The 26,954-nt window shown below is 39.3% G+C and overlaps 2 protein-coding genes across 3 annotated transcripts in view; one reads left to right on the top strand and one right to left on the bottom strand.

The window, feature by feature from the left end:
- Positions 1–602: 602 nt before the first annotated feature.
- Positions 603–8,253, bottom strand: aamp (angio-associated, migratory cell protein). The gene is made up of 11 exons (XM_033980294.2): positions 7,908–8,253; positions 7,648–7,782; positions 6,610–6,729; positions 6,179–6,318; positions 5,156–5,300; positions 4,242–4,325; positions 4,053–4,168; positions 3,888–3,982; positions 2,849–2,939; positions 2,612–2,766; positions 603–1,128 (listed from the first exon to the last, which is right to left on the bottom strand). Exons 1-11 carry the CDS (start codon positions 7,996–7,998, stop codon positions 1,053–1,055), a joined length of 1,248 nt encoding a protein of 415 aa, XP_033836185.1. The 5' UTR covers positions 7,999–8,253; the 3' UTR covers positions 603–1,052.
- Positions 8,254–23,571: 15,318 nt separating this feature from the next.
- hdac4 (histone deacetylase 4) overlaps positions 23,572–26,954 on the top strand; it is an 87,567-nt gene continuing 84,184 nt past the window's right edge. For both annotated transcript variants that reach the window (XM_033981357.2, XM_033981334.2), the window contains exons 1-2: positions 23,572–23,812; positions 26,396–26,683. In XM_033981357.2, coding sequence (XP_033837248.1) covers positions 26,662–26,683 — 22 coding nt within the window. In that variant the 5' untranslated portion in view covers positions 23,572–23,812; positions 26,396–26,661. The remainder of the gene's footprint in view (positions 23,813–26,395; positions 26,684–26,954) is intronic.

Here is a 26,954-nt window from a genome sequence, read left to right as displayed (position 1 = left end):
TTACTTTTTACTCTTTAAGTACATTTTTAATTATTTTTTCATTCATTCTTTAATAGTTTTACTTAAGTTGATGTTTTGTTGTTTCTTTTTTGGAATGAGCTAATGTTTTATTATTATTGAGCAGGAATTAGTGAGTAAACTAGTTTTGACATTCAGTTTCAGGGTTGCGTCTCCAGCTCGTTTATTTATTTTTCCCTTCCTTTCCTTTCTTCCTTTCCTTTTCTTTTTTTTCCCTCTTCCTTTTTTTTTTGATATTGCTCTTTTTTAGTTGATGTTTTCATGTGATACTTTTACTTGAGTAGTTCTTTATTCCAGTATCTTTACTTATACTTAAGTACCAAAATGTAGTACTTCTTCCACCACTGAGTATACAGTACTACTACTGCTACAGCTACTACACAATACAACTGAACCATTTAAACAGTGCAGTGCTGTGATAAATGTGGCGCTTTAACGGACTCGTTCATCTTGACTCACCAGTTTATCTGATTCTTATCTCAAAACTTGTCTAAATATAAAAATGACTTGAATTAAAAGAAGTTCCATTCCCATCCCCAGTGTTACCGAGAATTGACATGATTAACACAACGCGATAAACAAATACGCAAAAAGACCATCAAGGGTTTTTTTATTTTCAAAGGGGAATAGAGAGATGACGTAATAACAGTCGCGGTGCAAAATATTCTTAAAGTATATTCATTCTATATTTACACGAGGGATTTTCTGGGTTCGATCCAGACCACAAACAAATTCTGAACTCCGAAACGACAAAGGAAGCATCTGGTTTTATCTTTGACGAGAACCAAAAGACTCTCAAACGCATCGCGATTAGTAATACTTTTGTTTAGTCTTGTTGAGTCTCGGGTCGTTTCTAATTATCCAGACCTGTCACTCCAGTTCATAACATTTCATAACACAGCAATTAAGATGCTACAATCTGACTAAAGCAGGCCGCATTTTAAAATCACCAGGACGATATTTCTCCTCTGTGTTATTATTATTATTATTATTAGAGTTCTTTATAACATCTGCTTGTCTTTTTCTTCCGCAGTTTATCGATCTGGTCTCTGGAGGCAGAACACTTTGGCCTGGTTGTCCCCTGAAGCGGTCACAGCCATGGTTCCCTCTCTGTACAACACACAAACATCGACATTAATAGGACACATTTTACACAGAGGTGGGTCAGTTACATTTACTTAAGAAGCTGTACTCCTCAAACTAAAGTTCTGTAATAATCTTGAGTATGTATTTTGTTTACTCTTCCCACTGTGCGTTAAGTCAAAAGATTTATTTTAATAATATGAGGACAAACCATTGGCCTTGTCATGATAATTACTATATATCAAAGCTGGAACAATGTATTTTTGGGCCTCAGTATTTATCGTGAGTACTTGGGGGAGATTTGGGGTATTTTTGTTGTAATTTTTTTAAAATTTGAGCTATAAAAGGAGTGAATAAGTTCCTTCTGTGGCTACTTATTGGTACATTCTGTTGTTTATTTGCTGCAGCTCGTGTCTTTTAATGAATCAGTCTTTTTTAAAATGGTTTACTGTGATTATCTTGCATCATTTCAATCTTAATTAGTGGTATAAATTAGTTTCAATATTATCGTTTATCTCAATATTTATTATCAAAGTTTGTTATTGTGACAGGTCTACAAATCATACCTTCAGATTGGCTTTAATGTAGTTCATTTTTGAAGTAACCAAATCTATGCACTGTTTAACGTTTTGTCTTTTTTACAACTCTAAATTGTAAATGTTTGGACGTAACATCTGAGTTCAAAAGTGCTATGAGTAATATGTTTTTTTCTAAACTTTTCTCTAATTAATTGGCTCTGTGCACAACGGTAACCGGCTAGTTCCAATCAGAGAGACAATCGGCGTGACCATTTTCGACGTAATGAGGACTTTGCAGAGTAACACTAAAAATCAATAAAACGTGACAGATCAGGCAGTGGACAGGGAAGTGCAGGGGGGTTAGGGGTTAGGGGTCAGAGGTTAAGGTTAGGGTCAGACAGTGGACAGAGGTTAGAATCAGGTCACAGACAATGACACTTCACAAATATGAGGAAAACTTCACCAAAGGACACTTCTGCTTTTAGAAAGGTACGTCTTTGTGTGTCAATGCTAATGCTAACTTCTATTAAAACGTTAAGTGTAACATAAATACGTAAGTAAATCTGTTGTGAGGACGACCCAGTTATTTTTAGGTGTACATTATTTATTATTTCAGTCAGTGGCATTATGTACATATATATTAGGCTCAGAAAAAAGTATTAGCCCCGACACACAAAGACGTACCTGTAAACAGAAGTTTTACTCACATTTGTAAAGTATTTAACATGTTGCCAGTGACATCCACCTGCAGCTCCATGTTCACTGACTGATTTGTCTGGATTTATTGATTTTAGCGCCACTCTGCAAAAACCTCATGGACATTACACCGGGAATGGTCGCACCAACAGCCCCTCTGATTGGAACTAGCCGCCTACTGTTGTGCACAGAGTCAATTATTCTGATCTCCTACTTTGTACTTCTACTTTAGTCATTTCAAAGTAACCATACCCTTCAGTACACTGGCTATAGTATTAGTATAAGTTACACATTACCTGTTGATAGTGAAGTCCAGGATCTCGGCCGTGTGCCCGCGGTACTCTGACACCATATTTCCCGTGCGCCCGTCCCACAAACGCAGTGCTCCGTCCAGACTGCACGTGGACACGACTGAAGACGACTCCTCCCACTGCAAGTGAACTATACCGGCCTGGATGTATAAGACACAGAATATAACGCAATATAACAACGATACTAACAGTGTATTGGGGTTGTTTGCGCACAGAGCTCACCTCATCCTGACAGCGGTGCCTGAGGACCTGTGTGGAGAGGTCGTATATGGCCAGGGTTCCGTCGAGGTAGGCCACGGCAATAAGAGGCAGTCTATAAACAAAATCGAATATTACTAACCGAAAATACAGCATTGATTTAAACAGTTTCAAACACAACTGATATTTTGTTAGAAATCATTGAATCAGTTAGAAATGTGATTCTCAAACTGTGGTGCACACGCTCCCTCTGGTGGCGTGCGGACTCCTCTGCTCCGAGTGTTCGTTTAAACAACAGTCCATTTTATCTCGTTTAGTCTTCCTTTGGTTTATTTTAATTTTAGATTGTATTTAGTCATGGTGCAGCTTGAATTTAGACCTCGTTTACTCCTCGATTGAACCTGGTAAAGTCCAGTTTTAGACCTGGTTTAGAACTGGTGGAAATGTTTTTGGGGTGTACTTAGGTGTGACAACTACTTAATTAGAAGTATCAATCACAGTATATCATGTATCCTTGTTAGTACTTCTAATACGAACTAACTACTCATCGTCATTGCGTAATATTGGCCCTTTAAACTATTTTCTGATCTATGTTATACTGTTGTTTACTCATCACAAACCTACCAGTACTACTACAGTTATGTTTTGTTTCACATATGTTTAACAGACAAACCCTCCAGATTTAGACTTTAGAGTTCTCTCAAACAGAAAATACTCTATTCCACCTTGTGATGTCATCATGTGGTAATATAGGAAGTGCTCCACTGTGTTTTTAAACTCCATACACTTCACTAGAATCATTTGGATAAGCCCTGGATTTGCCAGTCTCTACTGAACAAAAGGTAAAAGGAGCTGTTAACTTGAAAACATGACATCACAAGGTGGAACGTCGCATTTTGAGCTTTGGAGATGTAGACAGACTAATAATAAAGGATTACAAACATGTGTGAATGAAACAAAACACAACTCCAGATCTGTTTTTGAGGAGGTAACAACATTATAACGTAACTTAAACCCATAAGAGTTCATTTTGTCTAATATAGGACCTTTAATTGTGACTTACATGTTGCAAAATCCCACAGATTCTACTGAGTTGGTTTCCTCCTCTCCGTCTTTTGAACCTTTGGCTACTCCTTCCACAGTGAAGGCTCCCAGCACCTACACACAAAAACCACACTTTAAATGTCCTTATTCAGTCTGATATTTATACTTATTTTACAGCCCCCACCTTCCCTGTCGTAGTGTTGATGAGTTTAGCGCCTCCATCCACTGAGCCAGTCAGCACCAGAGAGCCGTCTTTATTGCAAGCCAAGCAGGTGAGCGCCCCCTGGTGTCCGTCTTGACCTACAAACAGCACAAAGTTAATTGCAATGGAGTAAAACACCTAGATAACTACTAACCTATAACGAAATCACACCTTTTATGACATGGATTGCGTTTCCCTGCTTTAAGTCCCAGACACGAACACTCCCGTCTTCATATCCCACCACAGCCCGTTTACCTGAAAAAGAAACATGAAGATGTACCTCATTAATGAAATCGAACTTTATTTATACTACATATATTTTTCCATACAAAAATGTAACACAAATCTCTTTACAGCCAAAAAAAAAAGTCTCACATGCCCTTTCACCCAACCACCAGCCCCCACAACTGCCCGACCCCACATAATCTTTAGAATACATAAAAATAAGACACTACTGGGTACTTACACTGTATTGTAATAATTCCACCTAATTTGAACCATTTGTTGTCTCATGTCACTTGCCCTAGTAACAGCAGAGTTATAAACTTTGAATATAATTTAAGCAGAAACAGATATATATTTTGATTTATTTTTTGATACCATCCTCTTCACATATTAATAACAACAGTATAGGTGAGAGGATTTACTGAAGGGATGCTATAATATTTTACCATTCACTTTCTTTCCCTTATCCGGGGCAGTAGTCTAAGCAGGGACTCTCAAACTTCCCTCACCCTCGCCTTTGGGTTCCTCTGCAGGAGCTGGTGGAAGTGTCTGGGGTGAGGATGTCTATTTTTATGTCGCTAAAATCAATTATTTTTCAAAACACTGCTACATAAAGAGTAAATCGTGAGCCTTTGACAATTCTTTCAAATAGCAGTGTCCCCCTCTCCAACCTCCTTCCACTCATTCTAGTATTTGCACATTATTAATTGCACTAATGACAAAAAATCCACAAATCTGACTCTTTTTTTTTTTGCAAATGAACTCATCTTTAAACTCCAGTCCCTTTAGAAAATCCATGACGTCACATCAGCACTAGAATTACTTGTATAAACTTCCTGTATACTCTTCCAGTGTCTCACCATCAGGAAGCACTTTGCCGCTGGTGGCCTGGCACGCCGCGCTCTGGAACGTTTTACAGTCTCCTGCCGGGATCTTCCACATCCACACGTTCCCGTCGTCTGTGCCCGCCAGCAGCACTGGAGCGCGCGGGTGCCACTCCAACCACTGCAGACGGAGGAAAAGGAGGAAGAGGAAACCCGAGGCGATTTAACAGCTGCTTTACACACACTTTACAATCATCCTCCTCATTTAAATTCAGCTGTAGATTAAACTAGCGGTTAGCATGTGGCGATTATGGGCTAGCTAAAGAGCAACTCGGCAAAAGTGGTTAGGGAAGGGGAGACGGTCCGACCCTCCCCCCTGCTCCCCCACAACCCTCAGTGGTCATCCTTCATTTGCTCATAAATTCCTTCACCCCCCCCCATAAAGAGGGTTTCCACACAAGTGCTTTCAGATGTAGTGACTCTAAACACTATTACTTCTACTATAAACAAACACATATTCAAAGGTAAACAGCAGCAAACTTAAAGAAAACATGTTACACTGTTTTCTTATCTATGTTATAATGTTGTTTCTTCATCAAAATCATACCTGGAGTTGTGTTTTGTTTCATTCACACATGTTTAACACACAAAACCTATATTGAGCTAAAGGTAAAAGGAGCTGTTAACTTGAAAACTACCACTTACCACTACACACAATGTGGAATCAAGCATTTTGAGCTTTGGAGCTGTTGACAGACTAATAAACGTGTGAATGATGAAGTAACAACATTCTAACTTGGCTTAAGGTTCACAAGAGTTCATTTTGCGTAATATAGGACATTTAAGTTGAGCTTATTTGGCAAAGATGGATTAAAATGACAGGGTTAACTTCACTATAACGTGATTTGACATGGCAATAGGTAAAATTATTTAAACCTACATTATAGGGGGATTATATCTGATCTGTGACATAATGTTTACAGCAAGTGCATACTCACTACTCACAAAAAGCAAAACAATTATTGAGTCTTATTAGAATTAGAGCAGACAAATGTTTACCTCCAGATCGCCAACTTCAAATGACCAGATCTCCTCTTTGGTTTCCACTTTCCAGACTTTGATCATCCCGCTCATGTCTCCGGTGGCAACGAGGGACGAGTCGTGACTGAACAAGGCACAGGTCACAGAGTCTTTATGACCTATGGGACAGAGGGCCGACAATCAGGTATGTGTATCGCAGTAGTCCAGTTGTTGTCAGTCTTTTTACACTAAGTTCTGCTTGAGAAAATATTTGGCATTCCACCAGATCTAAAACCGATTTCAACAGAACTATACCAGGCGTAATAAGTCAAATAAAACTACATGATAGCTACAGAAATTCTAAACAAGGACTAACCCAAAGGAGGCCAAAAAAGTGGATAAATTTGACTATGAAGAGTAGTCTATGTACCACTAGAACAAGCTTGCATACCTGTAGCCCCAGAACTCACCTGTACATTCAAACAGAACCTCTCCATCAGTGACTCTCCAAACAAACGCCTTGTCGTCTTCTCCCCCAGTCACAGCCATAGTGTTGGTGACAGGGTCCAAGCTCACGCAGAATACAGAACCTTATTTAAAAAAACAACAACATGAGGTTAAATCTCAAATTATTATTGCAAACATTACCAGTCAAAAGAACACACCGTTGCGTATAATGTTTTTCTTTATTTTTTCTACATTTTATATACAATCAGAAGATATCAAATATATGAAGCAAGGTGTATGGAATTATGTAGCAAAGAATTCAACTTTTTTCTTTACTACATAATTCTTACTTTGTTGTCTTCCATATCTATCCAACATGTATAAAGTAGTCAAAATTAAAAAAAAAATTAATTAATTAAAAAAAAACATTGAATGAGAAGGTGTGTCCAAACTTTTGACTGGTAATGTATGTTTAAACGTAAAAGTTTAAAAGTCTGTCTTCAAATATATGAAGCAGGATATATGGAATTATGTAGTAAAAAAAAAACGTTGAAACTCTACTTAAAATTGTCTGATAAAGCAAAGGGTGGATACTTTGAGGAAAAAATGTAGTTCTGTATATATTTGATGTCTTCTGTATGTATATAAAATATAGAAAGTATTAAAAAAAAAAAAAAAAAAACATTGAATGAGAATGTGTGTCCAAACTTTTGACTGGTAACATATGTTTAAATGTAAAAGAAAAAAAAGAAAAGTTGAATAACTACTTAATATTTTTGATAAAGCAAAGGGTGAGGAAAAAAATAGCAAAGTTATGTATATATTTGATGTCTTCTGTATGTATATAAAATGTAGAAAGTAGTACAAATACAAAAATTAAAAATAAAACATTAAACATAAACATTAAATGAGAGTGTGTGTGTCAAAACTTTTGCCTGTATAAAAAATGTAGAAAGTAGTAAAAATAAAGTAAAAAAAACATTGAATGAGAGTGTGTGTATCCAAACTTTTGACATCTGGTATCTGGCAGTGCACGTGAAGCACATACAGTCCTGTGGCACCTTTATGACTGGAAAATGTCAGCTCGCTGTCATCTTGATCCGCTTCCATCTCATCCTCCGTCTCCCAGCCTTCATCCTCTGCGTTACCCTGGTCTTCCTCAAAATCAACATCGTCCAGCACGTCGGCCAGGTCCTCTGATGGGAGAATGGACGGGTTTGTTGATCTACAGTTTACGTAACGTCATGTAATGTGTTATTACTATGACGTTATTATGTGTGTATAACGAGTGAAAACACGAGCGTGGACGTGGCTCACTCACCCGGACCAGGCTCTGTCTCGTCGAGGTCAATCACTTCAACTATTTCCTCGTCTCCGTGGAGCTGTATCTCACTTTCCTGTGTGTTGTCCATGTTGGAGGATAAAAAAAAGGGCAACTAAACGTACACAAAACAACCCAATGTCCTTGTGTGCTAGGCTAATCTCGGTTTCGCTAATTAACCCGTTTGCTACGATGTGTAAGTACCCGTGAATACTCCTGTTGTGTCCTATTATCTAAATATAGGAGACGATGAAAGTATTAAATGCCAGAGGAACTATTTTTCAACATGTTTGTTTCACATGTTGCTGCGACAGAGAGAGAGAGGAAGGCGCACAGTGATGACGTCATTGTTCATCACTGGCTGTTTCCTGTCGCGTGCACTAGATAGCGCTGTTTTATCATTATTCAATTCAAGTTTATTTTTATATATAGCACGTTTAAAACAACTTCAGATGACCAAAATGCTTCACAAAAAAATAAATAATCTACAGATAACACGATAAATAGTAAATAAAACTCAAAGATATTCTGTTTATCTTTGCTCTAGTGTTAAACTGACAGGCAGATGGAGGCTGGTCCATGGTCTGGAGCTGGTCAGCTGACCTCAGGGCCCTGGGTGGAGTAACTCAAACCTCAGATAAAGAGGACCCATAGAGTGCATATTTAAACACAATTAATAATAATGTAAAAGGAATTGTTTATTTCGCGCAATAATAGTAATAATGGTAGTAATAATAATAATAATGATAGTAATGATAATAATAATAATACAAATTATGTTAGCAATAATAATCACAATAATATTAATAATCACAATATAATAATAATAATAATAATAATAATAATAATAATAATAATAATAATAATAATAATAATAATAATAATAATAATGCATTTTATTTATAATGCACTATTCATTCCAGAGAATCTCAGAGTGCTACAAGAAACAACCAAGCAGAACAGCTCTTTTAACATGATTGAAAACTGAAATGTACTTGATTTAAAAAAAACACAACAGCTTTATCTGTGTATTTATGTAGACTACAAGGAATTGGGACCTCAGCACTTTCCACAGTTTAAGAATTTATTGAGCCAACGCGTATTAAAACACTTTTATTTATTCACAGACAGTCCATTTGGGCATTTTTAGACCAGACCTACACCCAGTCTAACTCTGACTGTAGAAAACAACTGATCTATAATATTCGTTTTATTTCAAGTCGCTTTATGTCACTTTTTTGGGATCTGTTACCCTGGAGATCTTATTGTTTTGCCTGGAATGTTCCACTTGTCTATTTTGCAGTCAATTACCAGTGTTTTCATGTCTGAAAAATACATCTGTGCAGAGCAGGGGTCAGCTCTCCATGGATCTGACCTGTAACTTTGGCTATATGTTGTTTCCTCGTCACAAACAGACCTGGAGTTGTGTTTTTTTTGTTACATTCACACATGTTTAACACACAGATCCTGCATATTTAGGCTGAGTTCTTCTCTCAAACTGAAAACACTCTGCTCCACCTTGTGATGTCATCGTGTGGTAATACAGGAAGTGCTCCACTGTGTTTTTAAACTCCACACACCTTCATTTCTAGAATCATTTGGATATTTTCAGCTCTGGAATTTCCAATCTGTACTAAACAAAAGGTAAAAAGAGCTGTTAAAATGAAAACCACTACTTTATGACATCACAAGGTGGAACTAAACACAACTCCAGGTCTGTTTTTGAGGCGGTAACAGCATTATAACGTGACTTAAACCTCACAAGAATCAATTTTGCGTAATATAAGACCTTTAATGCCATACTGTGAAACATTCCACGCAGAGCCTCCATTGCTAAACAAGCAGAAAAGTGACACAGTGCAGCTTTAATCATTTTAATTAGCTCTTTAGCTGCTTGTCATCTGAAAAAAGCTGATATGAATGGACCTCTCGTTCTTCTCTTTTACAGCGGCTGCGTGCTCCATTCATATTTCTCCATGATGAGCTCTCAGCGGCGCTCTGAGTGGTGAGCAGCAAATTGAAAGTTCAGACACGTATTACTCATCATCACCGGGCTCCGGCGCTGACAACTGCACAGTCACACCACGGTAATTTTCACCTTCTAACACCAGAACGCCGACTTAAAATGGCGGACACTTCTTTGCCTTGTGGGAATTAAAGTGCGTAACTATTCCCACCTCCAGTCTGGTCTACTTGACTGAGTGTTACAGTGTAATTGATGAAGTCTGGGAAAAGCTCTTTAAATTAATGATCTCTGGAGTGCGCCGGGTGGTTAGTTTGACCTATGGCCTTTATATACAACACACGTCTTTAGGTTATGAAGTAAGTCAGAACCGAAGGATCGAAATGTCACAGTGGAACCTTTTAGTAGATTACACGTGTTAGAAGGCAAAGTTTTCTTTTAATTGACTTTGTTTACATTGTATTATAGATTATCATATCTATATTATGTGACTCGCGTCGTTAAAGGGCCCATATTACACTGTTTTTCTGACCTATGTTATAATGGTGTAGTGTTTTTTTTTGTTTCATTCACGCATGTTTAACACACAAACCCTGCTTCTTCTCTCAAGCAGAAAACACTCTGTTCCACCTTGTGATGTCATCATGTGGTAATACAGGATGCTCCACTGTGTTTTTTTTAAACCTATATACACCTTCACTAGATTCATTTGAATAATTTCAGACCTGGATTTGTCAGTCTCTACTAAATAAAAGGTAAAAGGAGCTGTTAACTACCACTTCATGACATCACAAGGTGGAACAGAGCATTTTGAGGTTTGGAGATGTAGAAAGACTAATAATAAAGAGTTACTCAAACGTGTGAATGAAACAAAACACAACTCCAGGTCTGTTTTTGAAGAGGGAACAGCGTTAGAATATGACTTAAAGCTCACATTTTGTCAAATTTTGTGTAATACAGATCCTTTAAAATGGCATTATGTAACTATTTTTCTTACATGCTTGTCTCCTTGGAGATATTGGTGTTGCTTTTCAGGAATGTTCCACAGTATTAAACATTAAACAAGCATTAAACATATCTGTGCATGGAGACAAACGGGTGAAGCCACTGAGCTGAGTTACAAGTCAGATCTGGAGCGGCTACTTTGTCTCTATAAGAATGAATGTTTTTCAAAGTAACAAACACTGGTAATGGAATAAAAGTAAGATTAATATGTTTAATGCCATACTGTGGAGTGATAACATCTCCATGGAGACAATCATGTAGCGAACCCTTAGTGTATCTTTAAATCATAGAACAGGAGAGTCGAAACAGGGGGCCTCAGGGTTTAAGGAGCTCAGAATTGCACCCTTTTCCTATCAATTTATATTAGAGGGGGGCCCATGTGAGAGTTCTTGCCCTGGGCCCTGAAATTTCTATTGACGGCCCTACAACACAATGTCAGATTTGTTTTGTTTTGTGAGTAATTTACAAGACATATTTTTGGGTTGTAGACTACAATAGGCTCTGTGCACAACAGCACCCGGCAACCTCACTGTTAGCGTCACTACTTCCTGTCCAATTGTGTCTCTGTGCGGTTTTTGTTGAGTCACGATAAAATGAATTAATTATTAAAGATAAGGCAGTGGACAGTGGAGCTGCAGGTGGATGACACTGCCAACAGGTTAAACACCACACAAATAAAATGAATACTACTTTACTGTCTCAATGCTAACGCTACTGCTAATTTTGAGGCGTAATAAATATTAAAACAACACCATAAACTGAAGTATTCTACCGTTAAAAACAATCCAGTAGTCTTTATTTTAATAAACTTTAATTTTAGGAGGTTTTTATTTTATATTTTACGTTTTTAATAGAAGTTAGCATAAACTTTGATACACAGCGAGCTAGCTGGCGTGCTACTGCGCACATAGCCAACAGAATTTCAGTTTTGTTTTGTTTTGAGTAATTTACAGGAGCTACTTTTGGGTTGTAGGCTACAGTTAAATGAGATACAGTGGCTTTAAAAATAAAAATGACCTTTATTATCAAAACAAATGGTAAAATCAGGCCATATTTCCTCGTTCCAGCACTCGTTCGTACTGAACCGCTGCGTTTACATTTAGATCAGTAGCAGCAGCAGTCCTCCTGTTCCTTAATCTCTCCTTTCAAAGTTCCCTTGGCATAGAGGTTTTATGAACACTTAGCACAGTTTGTCTTCTTTTTGGGCTGGGGTTTTATGTGTCTTGCTATACGCAGCTGGCACAGTTTAAGAACTGCATGCCCAAAGTAGTTTTACTGGCGTCTTTTTCAGCCTCTCACTGGAAAAGTCCAACCGTCCCATGATGTGGTGAGATGTGGAAACACGTCTGAGATCCACGCTGAGTGAGACATTTATAAACTTACGGTTTGGTTATGAATAAAGCTGGAAGAGGCTGTTGAACTCTGACGCCGGAAAGTTATACGACTTAAGTTATGATGATGGCTATAACCGCTTTGTGTCGTCAGCTCGTTTTGTTGCCAGTTCGCGGGTTCTCAACAAGGCAACATTAACTTTTGGATGTTAATACGAGTCGTCTTAATATCCGCAAGATTGCAGTTGTCGTTTTATTACCTCAATTTGTCCTAAAACATGGCCAGCAACGGCATGTTTTTTTCCACGGAAGCCTTTTGAGAAAGCAGAGCAGTCAATCATAAGACACTCAAAGTCCCCAGTGAAGCTAAACTTAGGAAATTCTTTTGGGCTTAGCAGCTCCTTAAATCTCGGCTGTAACAAATACTAATGTCTGAAAATTAGCACTTAAATAACATGTTATTGGCCACGGAAGAGCGGAACTGTTTGAAAACTCAAATTAATTTGTTGTTGACTTTGGGAAGGATGAAAAGACAAAAAAGAGCCATAGAGAGAGGGTTTAGACAACTGTGGAAGCAAAGCATTAATATTACAAATTCAAATATGGCTGCCAAGAGGACTGCTAAGAAAGCTTGTGTTTTTGTTCCTCTAAACGGTTTCCATCTCATAGTTTAGCATCTGTAATCCCCGGGACTATTTTTATCCGTGGAACAACACTTTGGGTGGGCTTGGCGGTGCGTCATCAGAGCAGCAGAGCAGGAGCGACCCGTCATAACATTAGGGGGGTTTATCACTCCTCGAACGCGCTGGTTTATGTTTGAAAAAAAAGAAAGAAAAAAAAACCTGGACTACTTTAGAGACAGTGTACGTTTGAGCAACTATTTTCGAACAGTTACTTTTATAAAAATCAAAGGACTACTTAGCGATACTTGATCACGTCTCTCTAATTAAACATAAACTAACGCATAATAAACAACGCAACAAAAATCAAGCTGTGCTCCAAGTATTCAGAATGCAGTACGCGTACACAAAACCAATTTTAACGCAGGTATTCAGCATTCTGTAACTAAACCCATTTTCAAAGTATTCTTCCCATCTCTCTTTATAGGCACACACACATGGAAAGACTGACCAGGAGCAGATCCATGCACGTTCACACACGCATTAAAAACCCCATAGACACTGTAGTATCAGTAATGGGGCCTGGGAGCGTTGGCTGTGTGAGACGTAATTACTCCATGCCGTTCTCAGAGGCTTTGATGGAAAGTTTTAGACTAACTGCCCCGACTCTGCTGCTTTTTAACAAGACTGCATTTTGTTTTCTTTGCAACCCACAATGCAATGTTCTAATGGGAGCCTGGAAAGTGTGATTTTTGTCTTTTTTTTTAGATATTTTAACTATCAACTGATCAACAGGTTTAGCAGGAGGTGGTTTTGGTCAAAAGTTGTGGTAAAATAGGCGCAGCTTTGTACAAAATGCTACTGAAAAGTGTTGTTCAGGTAGTGCTAAAATCAGGGCCGGCTCGAGCTTTCAGGGGGCCCTAAGCTGAATTTGTCTCTGAGGCCCCCGACAGCAGATGCCTCCTGGCTCAGCTATTGGTGATTCACATTTGACAACATTCTGACTCTGCTCTCATCACCTTGACCAGTTGTTTTTTGTATTTTTATGACCAACATCGGACTGAAAACATCCAGAATGTCACAACTACCACAGTCACAAGAGCAGAACACAAACATATAAGGGGGAAAGTCGAGATTTTTTAAATTCTACACATTTTTTTCTTCGTTTCTGGTGTATTTTAATGTGTTCCAGTTGGCGACAGTGAGCTTACATGTACATTATGTCGGGTCCTTGCACCGGTGTAAACACAGAGCTGCCCTCACCTCTGCCCGACTCAAATACAAATGTAGCAGCAGCAGATATTTTACTACTACTTGCTAGATATAAAACAAACGTAATTGTTTTAGAGGGATATTTAGGCTGCTGTAAACACACAAGCCCTGTGTCCAATAAAACTTGATATATTATATTATTTTCAATATAAATGTATGGGCTCTCGGGGGCCCCCTGCTGGTCTCGGGGCCCTAACCAGCTGCTCAGTCTGATTATAGGCTGAACCGGCCCTGTTTAAAATACACATAAACAAGACAGAGAGCAGAGCCAAAATGGTCTTGAAAGTAGGTAGTAGTAGTGGTAGTGATAGAGGTAGTAGTGGTTGTAGTAATAGTGGTAAACAAATAAGTAAATGCCGAGACAAAATATAAACTCATATAAACAGTAAAATATTGCAAAGATAAAGAGGATACTTCACGCATTGTATTTCTGAAGCCAGGCGTCGCGGAGAGAGCGTAATACTCGTCAAAATCAAAACCGAAAATAGAAAAACTCCCTGTTTATCTTCATCAGGCAAAATCAGACAAAAGGTAAAAAATTTTGCCTGATGAAGGGCTAGTTTCGGAAACATTGCTGCTCCACTGTAAATAAAGCTCACTTTTTGAAATAGAGTGCAGGAGTTTCTCTATTTTTTCATTTAAAAATAATAAAAGTAAAAATATTATAGTGTAAGAAATTCTATCTCTTCCAATTAAAGAATTTTTAAAACAATAAGCAGGAACATCTGGTCAAATAACAGTACTTCAAATCCACGTTGTTCAAGAGTAAAAGTTCTATTAAAGTGTAAAACTCTACTCTCCAGGTACTCAAGTAAATATAACTGAGTACCGGTACATGTAATCCTTTCCTCCTCATATCTTTAGAGATGCACTGATCCGTCTTTTTCTGATCTGATACCGATTCCGATACTATGGCTTTAAGCGTCTGCCGATACCCGATACCAACCGACACCAGGCCAGAAACTGAAAACAGCATTTATTGCCTGAAAACAAAAATAAAACAAGATGAAACTGATCCAAATGTGATACTTATCCCTCTAAAAACAACTGAACAATATGAGACTTTCTGGGACAATTATGATTAGAAAAATAGTTTTATTACATCCATTTATATGTTAAACCGGGATATCGACTGTACCGATATTTAGAAGCCGATATCCGATACCTTTTCAGCATTCTTACATATCATTATAGGTGTCATTGTAAACATGCTGTCTACCTCGGGCTTAATAATAATAATAATAAGAAAAAGTTCCATGTATATATCACTCGAAGCGCTTCACACACACACACACACACACCCCCACCCTCGCTCCTCACACACACACACACGCGGCTTACCCTCCTAACGCTGAGGTCTGCCCCGGTTCTGGTCTGGCCTCTTGTGGCGGCGGCGCAGGGTGAGAGACATGGCTGCCGACTCCTCTCCTCCAAAACCACTAAGAGCCGGGTTGTGTGTGTTCTGCAAGTGCTCTGGTCCACAGGCGGCGTGTCAAGTGTGCTCTGTGGTAGGACGGCGGTAGTTTGTGAGCGCCCGTACAAGCTGTTGACTTACCCCGAGTATATTTGGAACGGCATTAGTCAGGGAGCCACGGGACAGGACCTCAGAGCTTCTGCTTCAGGGCTTTTACAGAAGATATTACTTTTGTCAATTAACTGTACTTTTAGAGTTACACTTCCTCTCATTCAATGTTTTTTTCTTTATTTTACTACTTTCTACATTTCTACTAAGTATTTTTGACGAAGCGAAGGGGGCTACTTTGAGAATTTGACTATAAAATATACAAAATATATCTATAAAATGTAGGAAGTGAGTTCTTAAAGTATCTCTTGAGTCAAATCTCTGGTTCGACTCTGAGAAAAAATGATATAACTGAGAACATCTGAACACCCGTGATTGAAACAGTTTGCCCTATAGCCAGAAGATCACCAGTTCAGTACTTCACCCTGGTAACAAAAAGAACAGAATGTGATCATCTTTGAACAGAGCTGAGGATTGGAATATACAAGTTAACACACTGGAAATACTAAAGCTGTCAAACGTCATGAATCAAAACTTCACTTATACTGTAGTACACATACTTTTACCATGTTATACTACTTTATTAAAAAATATTATTAGAGATGCCCCGATCCAGCTTTTTCAGTCCTGATTCTGATATCGATACTTTGACTTTAAGTATTTGCTAGTACCCGATATCAACCAATACGAGCCGATACCAGTATAGTGATGTGGAATAGCACTTATTTCTTTCCAACGCAGTTACATTTTTACACTTGAGATCCAATTGTGTTACGCAAATGTAATTTATTCTTGAAATCACTACTGAACAGCGTCGTATGAATAAAAGTTCAAACATTTTAAGAGAGGCATGCCCAAACTGTGGCCCGGGAGCCAAATGCGGCCCTCAGACCAATTATTCTTGGCCCTCAAGCTTCTAGGTGAATTGTCCCATATTACTTTAAACAGTACTTTTTACTGTACATTTCTGAAAATCTACTTTAACAAGCCCATATCAAATATTTAATCTGTCTCATTGAGAATGTAAGCGTGAATAAAGGTCTAGTGGTTCAGTCTAACTTGTAATAAAGACACAGATTTGAAGTATTCACTGTATTCGCGATTAGTCCATGTCCCTCAATCGACCCTCAGCTTTGTCTGTGTTTTTAAATGTGGCCCTTAATGAGAAAAGTCTGGAAATCGTCTTATTACATGTAATTAACGCCCAACCAGGATATCGACTTAACTGATGTCAAGGATCCGATACCTGATCCAGCAAATTTTTCAGTATCAACCATAAACTGTGTAAAGAAGTGAACTAAGTGAGTGTGACATCACCCAACCAAATGACGCTCATTGAGGCTAGCAATTATAGCGGCTAATTTAGAGCCAGGATCCATGTTTGGAATTCCGATCGCGAGTATCATAGCAACCAAAGAGCCAATCAGGAGCGAGGCTGTTGTTGCTAAGCGCCTAAGCCCTGGTTTAGCAGTGAGTGGGGAAGAATGCAGCTGATTAGTCTGTTATTAATGTTCATATCTTGAGTTACGGACACAATGGTGAAATAAAAACCCCAGGATCATGTGGAGCGGGTTAATACGAACATTTAAGACCAAAATGACGAGTCTGACGGCAGCAGTTACAGAAACACGTCACAGTTTTTTTTAATGTAAAGTGAATCGGAGCTGATGATCACGTCCTATACGCTATTAGCTATGTCCATTTATTTATCCAGTCTACGTATCGACGCCGGTATCGCTACGTCCCTGATTATTACGACCAGCGAGGACTAAAAGCGCACCACGTTGACCACTCCCCCCTCCCCCCGTTTTCCTCTTTCCTCTTTAAGGCCTTTCGCTTCCACTCAGACAGACTTAAGTGGACTTAAACCTGAAGTGACAGCCCATGATTGTTCCTTCCACTGATGCAAAAGTCAAGCTAACATAATCAGTGTTTTGGCAACCTGCGAGAGATGTTCAGTGAATTGCAAATATAAGCCAATCTAATCCCCCCGCTCTGACATCCCTGCCCCAGACACAAGCGTCCACGTCAGACACACAGACACACGGGGTTAGGGTCAGGCTATGACAAAAACACACAACGAACACGGAATATATGAACGAGCGCTTTAACGATGCAAAATGGCCACTGTCAGCGTTTTTAATTATTCACACGTCAGACAAAACACACAACTAGAACGACAACTATATAGATTACGAGCAATGTTTTCAATATTTACTGCGTTTTTCTTGAGTGTGTAGTGTATAAAAAGTGGAAAAATAAATAAAACTCAAGTAAAAGTATTAAAGTACACGTTTAAAAATGTACTCAATGAGCCAAAAGTAAAGTATTTCACGTTGATTTTGAGTTGAACGAAGCTTCAAATGTGGTGATTTCGATACAGATTTGTGCTGAATTTAGTGTTTCTGTCTGTTTTTATTTATATATTTGCTCAAATTATGAACATAAAAAGTAGAAAATAAAACCTCAGCCTTTTCAGCAGGTTTCAGACAATAACAAAAAAATATGTTTACTTTTCATTCCTGTTAAAAAATGTACTTAAAGAGACAAAAGTAAAGTATTTCACGCTGATTTTGAGTCGAACAAAGCTTCAAATGTGGTGATTTCGATACAGATTTGTGCTGAATTTAGTGTTTCTATCTGTTTTTATTTATATATTTGTTCAAATCATGAACATACAAAATATAAAATAAACCCTCAGCCTTTTGAGTAGGTAGTAAAATAGTGGAGTAGAAAGTACAGATACCCGATAAGTAAAAAGTATCCAGTGTAAAATGTACAGAAACGTAAAAAAAACTACAATACAGTACCTTTCACCACTGATAAAGACATAAATTAAAGTACAGTTGGCTAATATTGACACATACCATTTACATTAGTGTTCCGGGCTCTAATCTCTCTATAAACAAACATTTTTATTAAACATTATAAATCTTTACAACGTTGTGATGTGATCGGACGACCAATGATCACATACAGTTTAAAATGACAACAAATCCAGTCTTTTTACCTCGCTGCGTTCATGTGTTTCGACTTCCTGTTTATACGTGACATTTGAGGACTTTTCGCCATTTAAAACATCTAATATTTTAGTTTGAATTGGCAATCGCTATGGCAACGCTGCTAGATTTTCATGTTTGAAGAGTTCTATAGCAAAACCAGATGTCTACGTATTGAAAAACTGCCAAAAAGTTGTTGTTTTTTTACTTTTTGTTACCTTTTTCTACAGATATTAGCAAAGACGATGATGTAGAGTGGATTTTATCGAGATGTCATGGCAAAACAGAGTAAACCAGAAGCTTTCGATGACATTTTCAGCTCGCTTTTTATTTGCAAATGAACTTTTAACCGTTTTCGCACGTTTTAGGAGAACATTCAAACTACAAAACGATCCATTGTGCTCGGCGAACGCTAAATCCTTCCTGATAAACGCACAAACCTGACATGCCGTCGTGTTCTCTCATCCACAGAAGTCCAGAGCCGCTTTGAGCCCTAAACAGCTTACTCCAGCACAACCGCACAAGAGATGCCTCCAAGACCTCGACTTACGTAACCCGACGCTCCCCGCCTCATCCACACAAATTATAATCCTCTGTTGCCATGGATACAGCTGTCCCAACAGGCCCGGCTGAGCGCACTCGGAAAGCGCGAGTCGACTTGATTAATAAGAGATGTGAACTTGACAAGGTGAGACTGAATCAAAGCCCCACGTGTGACGGTTTGGGGGATACTGATACCGCGCGGGGCAGGGGGTCAAGTGGACAACCATCTGGCCCGGTGTTGCGCCTTTGAGCAACGTAGCATAACTCCCCCGACCTCTGAGCGCTAGAAAAACATGCAAAGTGAGTTTTCGCCTTAAAACTGGAGTGGAATTATGTAATAACTAGAAAAGGACAAACCGGTTGCAGTAAACAAATTCTTAACAAGACACTGATTTTATCTTGTCGTTGGGTTTCCGGTTTAAAACTGAGTGAACTTTAGCTTCGTAGAGCGGTGTGATTATTCAGATTTTTATCCTGATTATAATTACTACTCCAATCAGTTACAAAAACGGTGTGAAAATTATTCTTGCTCCTTAAAGGGCCCATATTAGGCTATTTTCTGATCTATGTTGTAATGTTTCCTCGTCACAAACAGAGCTACAGTTGTGTTTTGTTGTTGTCTCTCCAATAGAAAAAACTCTTAAACTCAAAAAACAATGCATGCCCAATCTGTGGTCCCCGGGCAAAATGCGGCCCTCAGACCAATTTTTCTCGGCCTTCAAGCTTCCAGGTGTATTACCTTAAACACTACTTTTTACTGTACATTTCTGAAAATCTATTTTAACAAGCCCATATCAAATATTTAATGTGTGAATAAAGGTCTAGTGGTTCTTGTAACTTGTAGTAAACGCACAGATTTGAAGTATTCACTGTATCCGTGACTTGTTTATTAGCTTTGTCTGTGTTTTCCAAGACTATTATATTCTAAGCACATCTTTTTTAATTTATATATTATTATTATTATTATTATTCAGTGTTTTATGTTGCACTTTATCACCGAAGAAAATTCCTAGTTTGTGAGTTGCGTTCGCCGAAAATGGCAATAAAAGTCGTCTGATTCTGATCTGGTTTTTATACATGGCCCCTAATGAGCAAAGTCTGGACACATTTGGAAGATTTCAACCCTGAAATTGAAAATCCCTACAAAACTAAATGTAACACGTAGCTGTTGACTTGCAAAACTACCACTTAATGACATCACAAGGTGGAACGTCGCATTTTGAGCTTTGAAAATTTAGACCGACTAATAAAAAAGTGTTACTCCGACGTGCATGAATGAAACAAAACACAACTCCAGGTGTGTTTTTGATGAAGAAACAGCATTATAACATGATTTAAAGCTCACAAGAGTCAATTTTGCGTAATTTAGGACTTTTAAAACGCCTAGGCTGAGCAAACCCACCTGTCTAATATACAGTAGAATGTAAATTTAAATGTAAGTGTAGCTTTTTTTCCGCTCTACAGGTTAGCATTTGTCTACACCTACATATTCGTGATCGCAATATTGACGAAAACAATACAAAAAAATCGTCGTACGTGATGTTTTGGAGCTGTCTACCGTCTCAAACCTCCAGCGTGTGAGGTGTTCATGTGCTGCTGGAGATATATAGACACTGGTTAGCATATTACAGTAATCAAGTCATCGCAAGCAGGGCCCGGTTGTGCAGCCGTAGCAGTGGGTGGTGGCTCAGATGCAAAATCAAATAGAAAGTAATGGAAAAATAAAGACGATTGGATTAGAGCAGCCGGTGGGGAAGGCGTTTCATGTTGCAACGGGCGAGAATTGGATAAAAACATTTGCTTTCTTCTGCCCCGACTGGTTTGTGTAGTGCGTGGAGCGAGTATGGGCGTAATTTCACTAGATCTGTGTTACATTACTGTTAAATCTGCGTCGTTTCAGTTACGTCTCATTATCATTACATATCATTAGTTTAATCTGCCTTCTACGGAGAAATTATTACGTAGCAACAAACACGACCAAATTAGCAGTCCCTTTAGTGCTTTAGTGCTGGTCTTTGCGTTATCTTTATTCTACAGTAAAAGGCAGATTATGGCGTGATTAAATATACAGCAGGATTACTGAATAAACTGCAGTTACAGTAATGAAGGATACACACACACACACGCACACGCACAGCTGCTTTAATCCGTCATTAAATCGTAATATCCTCATAATTTCTTATTTACAGTGTGCAGCGGTGGAACGTAATGAAGTAAAAGGCGTAAAGTACTGTGTTTAAGTGTATATTTTAGGTATCTGTACTTTACTTATATTAGTTTTAAAGGGATCATTTTTGCTTTTACTTCACCACATTTGAAAGCAGTATCTGTACTTTCTAAAAAACAAGATAGAAAAACTAAATTCTGCACAATTCTGTATCAAAATCACTACTTTTGAAGCTTCTTTCGACTCAAAATTGGATAAAAAACAGAAAACAAACAGCTGATTCAATTGTTTTTGTTCAAAATTCAGCACAAATCTGTATAAAATCACTACCTTTGAAGCTTTATAAGACTCAAAATCTCAAATACTTACTTACTTTTTACTCTTTAAGTACATTTTTAAACAGGTACTTAGTTTTTTCATGCAATACATTTACTTTTACTTGAGTATTTTTTCACTCCGGTGTGTGTAGTTTTACTTGAGTAACAAAATTGAGTACTTCTTCCACCTCTGATTGCGTAGAATAACTTACAAAAAAACTAAACTGTTGAAAATAGAATAAATTTGTGATAGAAATGGCTCTTTTCTTCTTTGGACCAGATACTTTGGGAGGTTGTTTATCAGTAAACACACCACACACACATCACACACACACACACACACACATTCCTATGAAACGCACACTCATCACTCTAACACAGGGTGGCCCAAAAGTCACTGACAGTTGAAAAAAAACTCATAACTCATAACTCTTTTATTTTTCCAGAGCAATTACGAACGAACGACTCTTCTGACATTAATCTGAGCAAATACAGCACCGAGGAACGAACCCTCATTGTACAGTGGAACTTTGAGTCACATGGGGCAAATTCGACATTTTAACCCCAGAGATGCCCCGAGCGTAAACGCCATTAAAGGAATAATAAGAGTTTTTCAAAGACAGGGGGCAGTATGTGATCTCCACAGACCTGACTAGTCCTGATTTCTTCCTGTGGGTCGATCTTAAAGAAAATGTGTTTGTGAATAAACCTCAGACGACTTGATAAACGACTTAAAACGTGATATCGAGGATCAAATAAGAGACATAAGCCCGGAAATGTTTTCAAATGTTATGAAAGTGTGTTGGATCGGGCTGTTCAGGGCCAAAATTAGGTCATTTTTACTTCCCGTAGTTTAAGTAGTGATAAGTTCAAGTGTAAGTGAACAATTATAACCGGATATATTGCCAAAAATCTCTGAAGGTTCAGTTTATCTACTGCTAAAATTTGCTGAGTATAACTGAAGAATTATAGGAGCGACTGAAGATTTAAAAGTGTTTGGGCCACGCTGTACATTTTGAATCTACTGAAAAGGCGGAGGCTTTATTTTTAACACGTTCATAATCTGAGCACAACAAAAATATACAAATAAAAACAGATGGATTAAAAAAAAAAAAAAGCCTGATTGAATTGTTTCTGTTCAAAATTCAACGCAAATTTTTATCGAAATCAGTACATTTGACGCTTTATAAGACTCAAAATCTCAAATACTTGTTACTTTTTAGTCTTTAAGTACATTTTTAAACAGGTACTTTAAGAAGACGAAGTGTAAATCTGTCAACGTCTTCACTCTTACTACAATTTGAATGATTTAAATTTCGTTTTTCGCTGTGAATCAGACCTGGACTACTGAGATATTACACAGACGGGCACTTTAAGACTTTTGCTTGAGTGTTTTTTTCACTCTTGTATCTGTACTTTTACTTAAACAACAAAACTGAGCACTTCTTCCACCTCTGATTGCGTAGTAGAATTAACAAAAAAGCCAAACTGCTGCATCATCAGATTGAAAATAGATTACATTTATGATCGAAAATGCTCTTTTTTTTCTTCTTTGGACCAGGTACTTTTGGTAGATTGTTTTATCAGTAACCACAGACACACACAGACACACACAGACACACACAGACGCACACAGACACACACAGACACACACAGACGCACACAGTCTCCAGTCTAACCTCACCATCATCACTCTTACACAGCACTTTGTTAATTAATCTGCATAATCACACTGGCTTTGACACTGTGGACTCTGTGGACACTTCCTCAGCTCCTCAGCAGTGTCATGATTGGACTATTACTGTGCAAACTGTTGGCCTGGCTGTGTGTGTGTGTGTTTTACTAGGACACGCCCAGTGCCTGCTTCCTTATTTATGACATAGGCATAACCACAACCCCTCGGCCACATCTCCTCTCTCCCCAAACAGCGCACGCACATCACGTTGTGTAGTAGCAGAGCGCAGTTTGATGAGCCTAACCCCGCCTTTTCTGTGAATGCAGGGCCGCTCCATGTGACGCTGGGGCTGGAACAAAAATCCAGTATGGCGGAATCTGTCAGGAGATGATTTTTCCGCGGAGAAGAGCCCGTGAGACTGTGAAACGGGAGCGGATCGGAGCTTTACGCACACATGTTGGGACGCCTGGCCTCCTCCTGAGCTGCGGGACGTAAGTTGTATCCTCTCGCGATAGATGTTAGCCCTGATCCTGCGCGTTGATGTTGATATCGAGGCAAGGGATGCGACGCACACGCACAGGATTCATCAAAACAATGTCCGGCTCAAGTTTACGCTGTGGTGCGCGCCGCTTGCGTCTCCCTCCCCAGTGTCTTGCGCGCGCTCTTTCAGCCCGTTTCTGCCCGTTTCACCCCGCTTCACGTGTCCCCTGCGGTCCCTTGCAGCTTCTACCCCTGCGCTGAAAGCTTTTCCACGGGGGTTTATTGCTGTGTATCGGGCGGGAAGTGCGCGCAGGAGACGCGACGTTTATTATTACGCCGATTGTTGCTGCGCTATTTTTAGAGCAGGGCCAATCCTTGCGCTTTAATGCTTTTATAGACACGACTGAGGGTCCTGCACGGAGAGATGGTGGTGTTTTGAAGCCAAAGGGCGTGAAGTGGAGGCTCTGGCCTGTGTGAGAGTGTGTGTATGTGTGTGTTTTGAGTGTGTGTGTGTGTGTGTGAATGGTCCGGGATGGGCGGTGGTAAAGCTGCATGCGTCAATGTTTTTTTGTGAATGGGGGCGAACGAGCTGTTAAGGCTACATCAAAGCAGCACATCACGCCTGTCTCAAGTGTGTGAGGCAAATCTAAAAGGCTCTGGGCATGAATCTGGACATGTTTCGGAGCCGGAGCGGGTTTAGACTCTACTATTCCACCCTTTTGTGACAGGAATTTCAAGCAGCTGTTGTGTTACACCTTCATTAGTTAAAAGTTGTGAAATATAGAAAGTGAAACAGCGAAGTTCTTAACCTAGTTTTGCATGCGATGTAAGTCATTGTGCCCTTTAAGTCTGTGTTTATAGTGGAGCTGTACTTCGGGCTGCGGGGCTTGTCTCCTCATATCTGTCATCCTGCATCAGAGTCCTGCTTTTTAGGGACAATAGCCTCACACACACGCGCACACACACACACATGTATACACACGCACGCACGCACACGACCACCCCTCCCGAGACACACGAGATGCCCTGAGAGAATGGCGTTGCATGCTGCCCCAACCAGAGTGAGCGCTACTCCCGATGACACTCACTTTGCCCCCCCCCTCACCTCCTCTTCCTCCTCCTCTTTCTCCTTCTCCTCCCTCCTGTCTTTCGCCCTCCTCCCATCACAAAGCTCGGAGTGTGTGTGTGTGCGCGCGCTTCTGCTGCTTCTCCGGAGTGACCGACTTTTTGGGGGGCGATTTGTCCCGGGGCTGCGCTGTCTGGCCTTGTGTCTTGAGACCCTCCTCCCATTTCCACTTGTGCCGCTTCCGAGGGGCCTATGCCAACATACACAGAAGGGCGTCGACATGCACACTCCCTCCCTCCTTCCCTCCTCCTCCTCTACCTCCTCCTCCTCTACCTCCTCCTCCTCCTCTTCTGCCAGCTCTGCCCCCTCCTACCCTCCAGCACTTTCTTTTACCCCCATTTCTATTTGTGGAGCTCAAGTCTTCAGGCTTTTAACAGTAATTAAACGTGACACTTACGCTGCGGGCCGAAGCGGTTCAAGCGACTGTCTTAAAACAAAGAAAAGAGCAACCGTGCCATAAATAGAAAAAAATCTAAAGGGGAGAGTATTATTTTTGAAAACGCAGACAGAAGAATAAAAAATTCATAAGTTTGTGCTCATTCATAATTCACATGTTCGCGTGGCTAATGGGGTTTTCCCATTAGCCATTTTCTACCAGTAAGAAAAAAATACAATATCCCCATATTTTAGTCTCGAAAAGAATTAATCTGACTTTTGATACCACATTTTTGAGCGTGGTTATTAAAGCGGCCGTGTTACGCTGTTTTCTAATCTGTTATAATGATGTTTCCTCATCACAAACAGACCTGGAGTTGTGTTTTGTTTTTAGGCTGAGTTCTTCTCTCAAACTGAAAACATTTTGTTCCACCTTGTGATGTCATCAAGTGGTGATACAGGAAGTGCTCCGCTGTGTTTTTAAACTCCACGCACCTTCACTAAAATCATTTGGATCATTTCAGCTCTGGAATTGCCACTTATCTCGACTGAACTAAAGCTAAAAGGAGCTGTTAACTTGAAAACTACCACTTGATGACATCACAAGGTGGAACAGAGCGTTTTGCGCTTTGGAGATTTAGACAGACTAATAATAAAACATGTGTGAATGAAACAAAATACAACTCCAGGTCTGTTTTTGAGCAGGAAACAGCATTATAACATGATTTAAACCTCACAAGTCAGTTTTGCGTAATATAGGACCTTTAAAATTAAAAAAAAGATACTAATTTAAGTCCAAACGTAAACAAATAAATAAATAAAATAAAAACATCTTAAATATATAACTTTAAAAACACATTCAACCACATTTTTCCAAACATCTTGTGAAAAAACTACAATATAGTCTCTTGGTCAGTCTCGCCCACCCCCATGTGCCTTGTACCATCTGTTATTTCATACATATACATTATAATTATAGCTTTGTAACTGCATAACTACTTTTTAAAGCATAGACTTGCGCTCACAAGTGTGTTAGCGGTCTATTAGCAGCAGATAAATGTTGAACTGGCCCCTCTCTGCTTTTCTCTGCCAGGTTGGGACGAGTGCGAGACAATCTGCTGTGATTGGAGCAGCCAAATCACAAAGCCCATGGGGATTGGCTGGTGCTGCTGGACGTCTGTTTCCTGTTTCCAGCCTTGAGGGACCCCACACACACATTACCGCACACTCGGACGCACACAGAGTCACAGACAGGTTAACACTGTCCCGGATTCAGGCTTTTCCAATCCTCCCGTCTCACACACACGAGCACTTGCCCCTGCCGTAGTCCCGTCCCGTCCAGCGCTTCACGTCTCAGCTATGACCTCACACAGCCACACAGGTAAGACTCTACTTTATACTTATGTTTGTGTTTGACTGTTTGTTTTCGACGGCTGGATTTAAAACGGTTGGCTTTGCGTTTGCGCTGGAGCTTGTTTCGTTTTTACGGACCCCGATGTTACATTTTTGTTAAACTCACGCAAATTTTCAGTGTAATTTATGTATTTAAATGTTCCAAGTATTTAAAAAAAAACGCCACTACGGGAGTTTTCCGGTGAAGACTCTGCCATGCGCTTGTCTCCAGCCAGATGTTGTCCATTTCCCTACAATCA

The sequence above is a fragment of the Periophthalmus magnuspinnatus genome, chromosome 2 (assembly GCF_009829125.3).
Source record: "Periophthalmus magnuspinnatus isolate fPerMag1 chromosome 2, fPerMag1.2.pri, whole genome shotgun sequence".
Classification (NCBI taxonomy): Eukaryota; Metazoa; Chordata; class Actinopteri; order Gobiiformes; family Gobiidae; genus Periophthalmus; species Periophthalmus magnuspinnatus.
The sequence above is the reverse complement of the archived record's forward strand: the minus strand, read 5'-3'. Positions and strand labels throughout refer to the sequence as shown.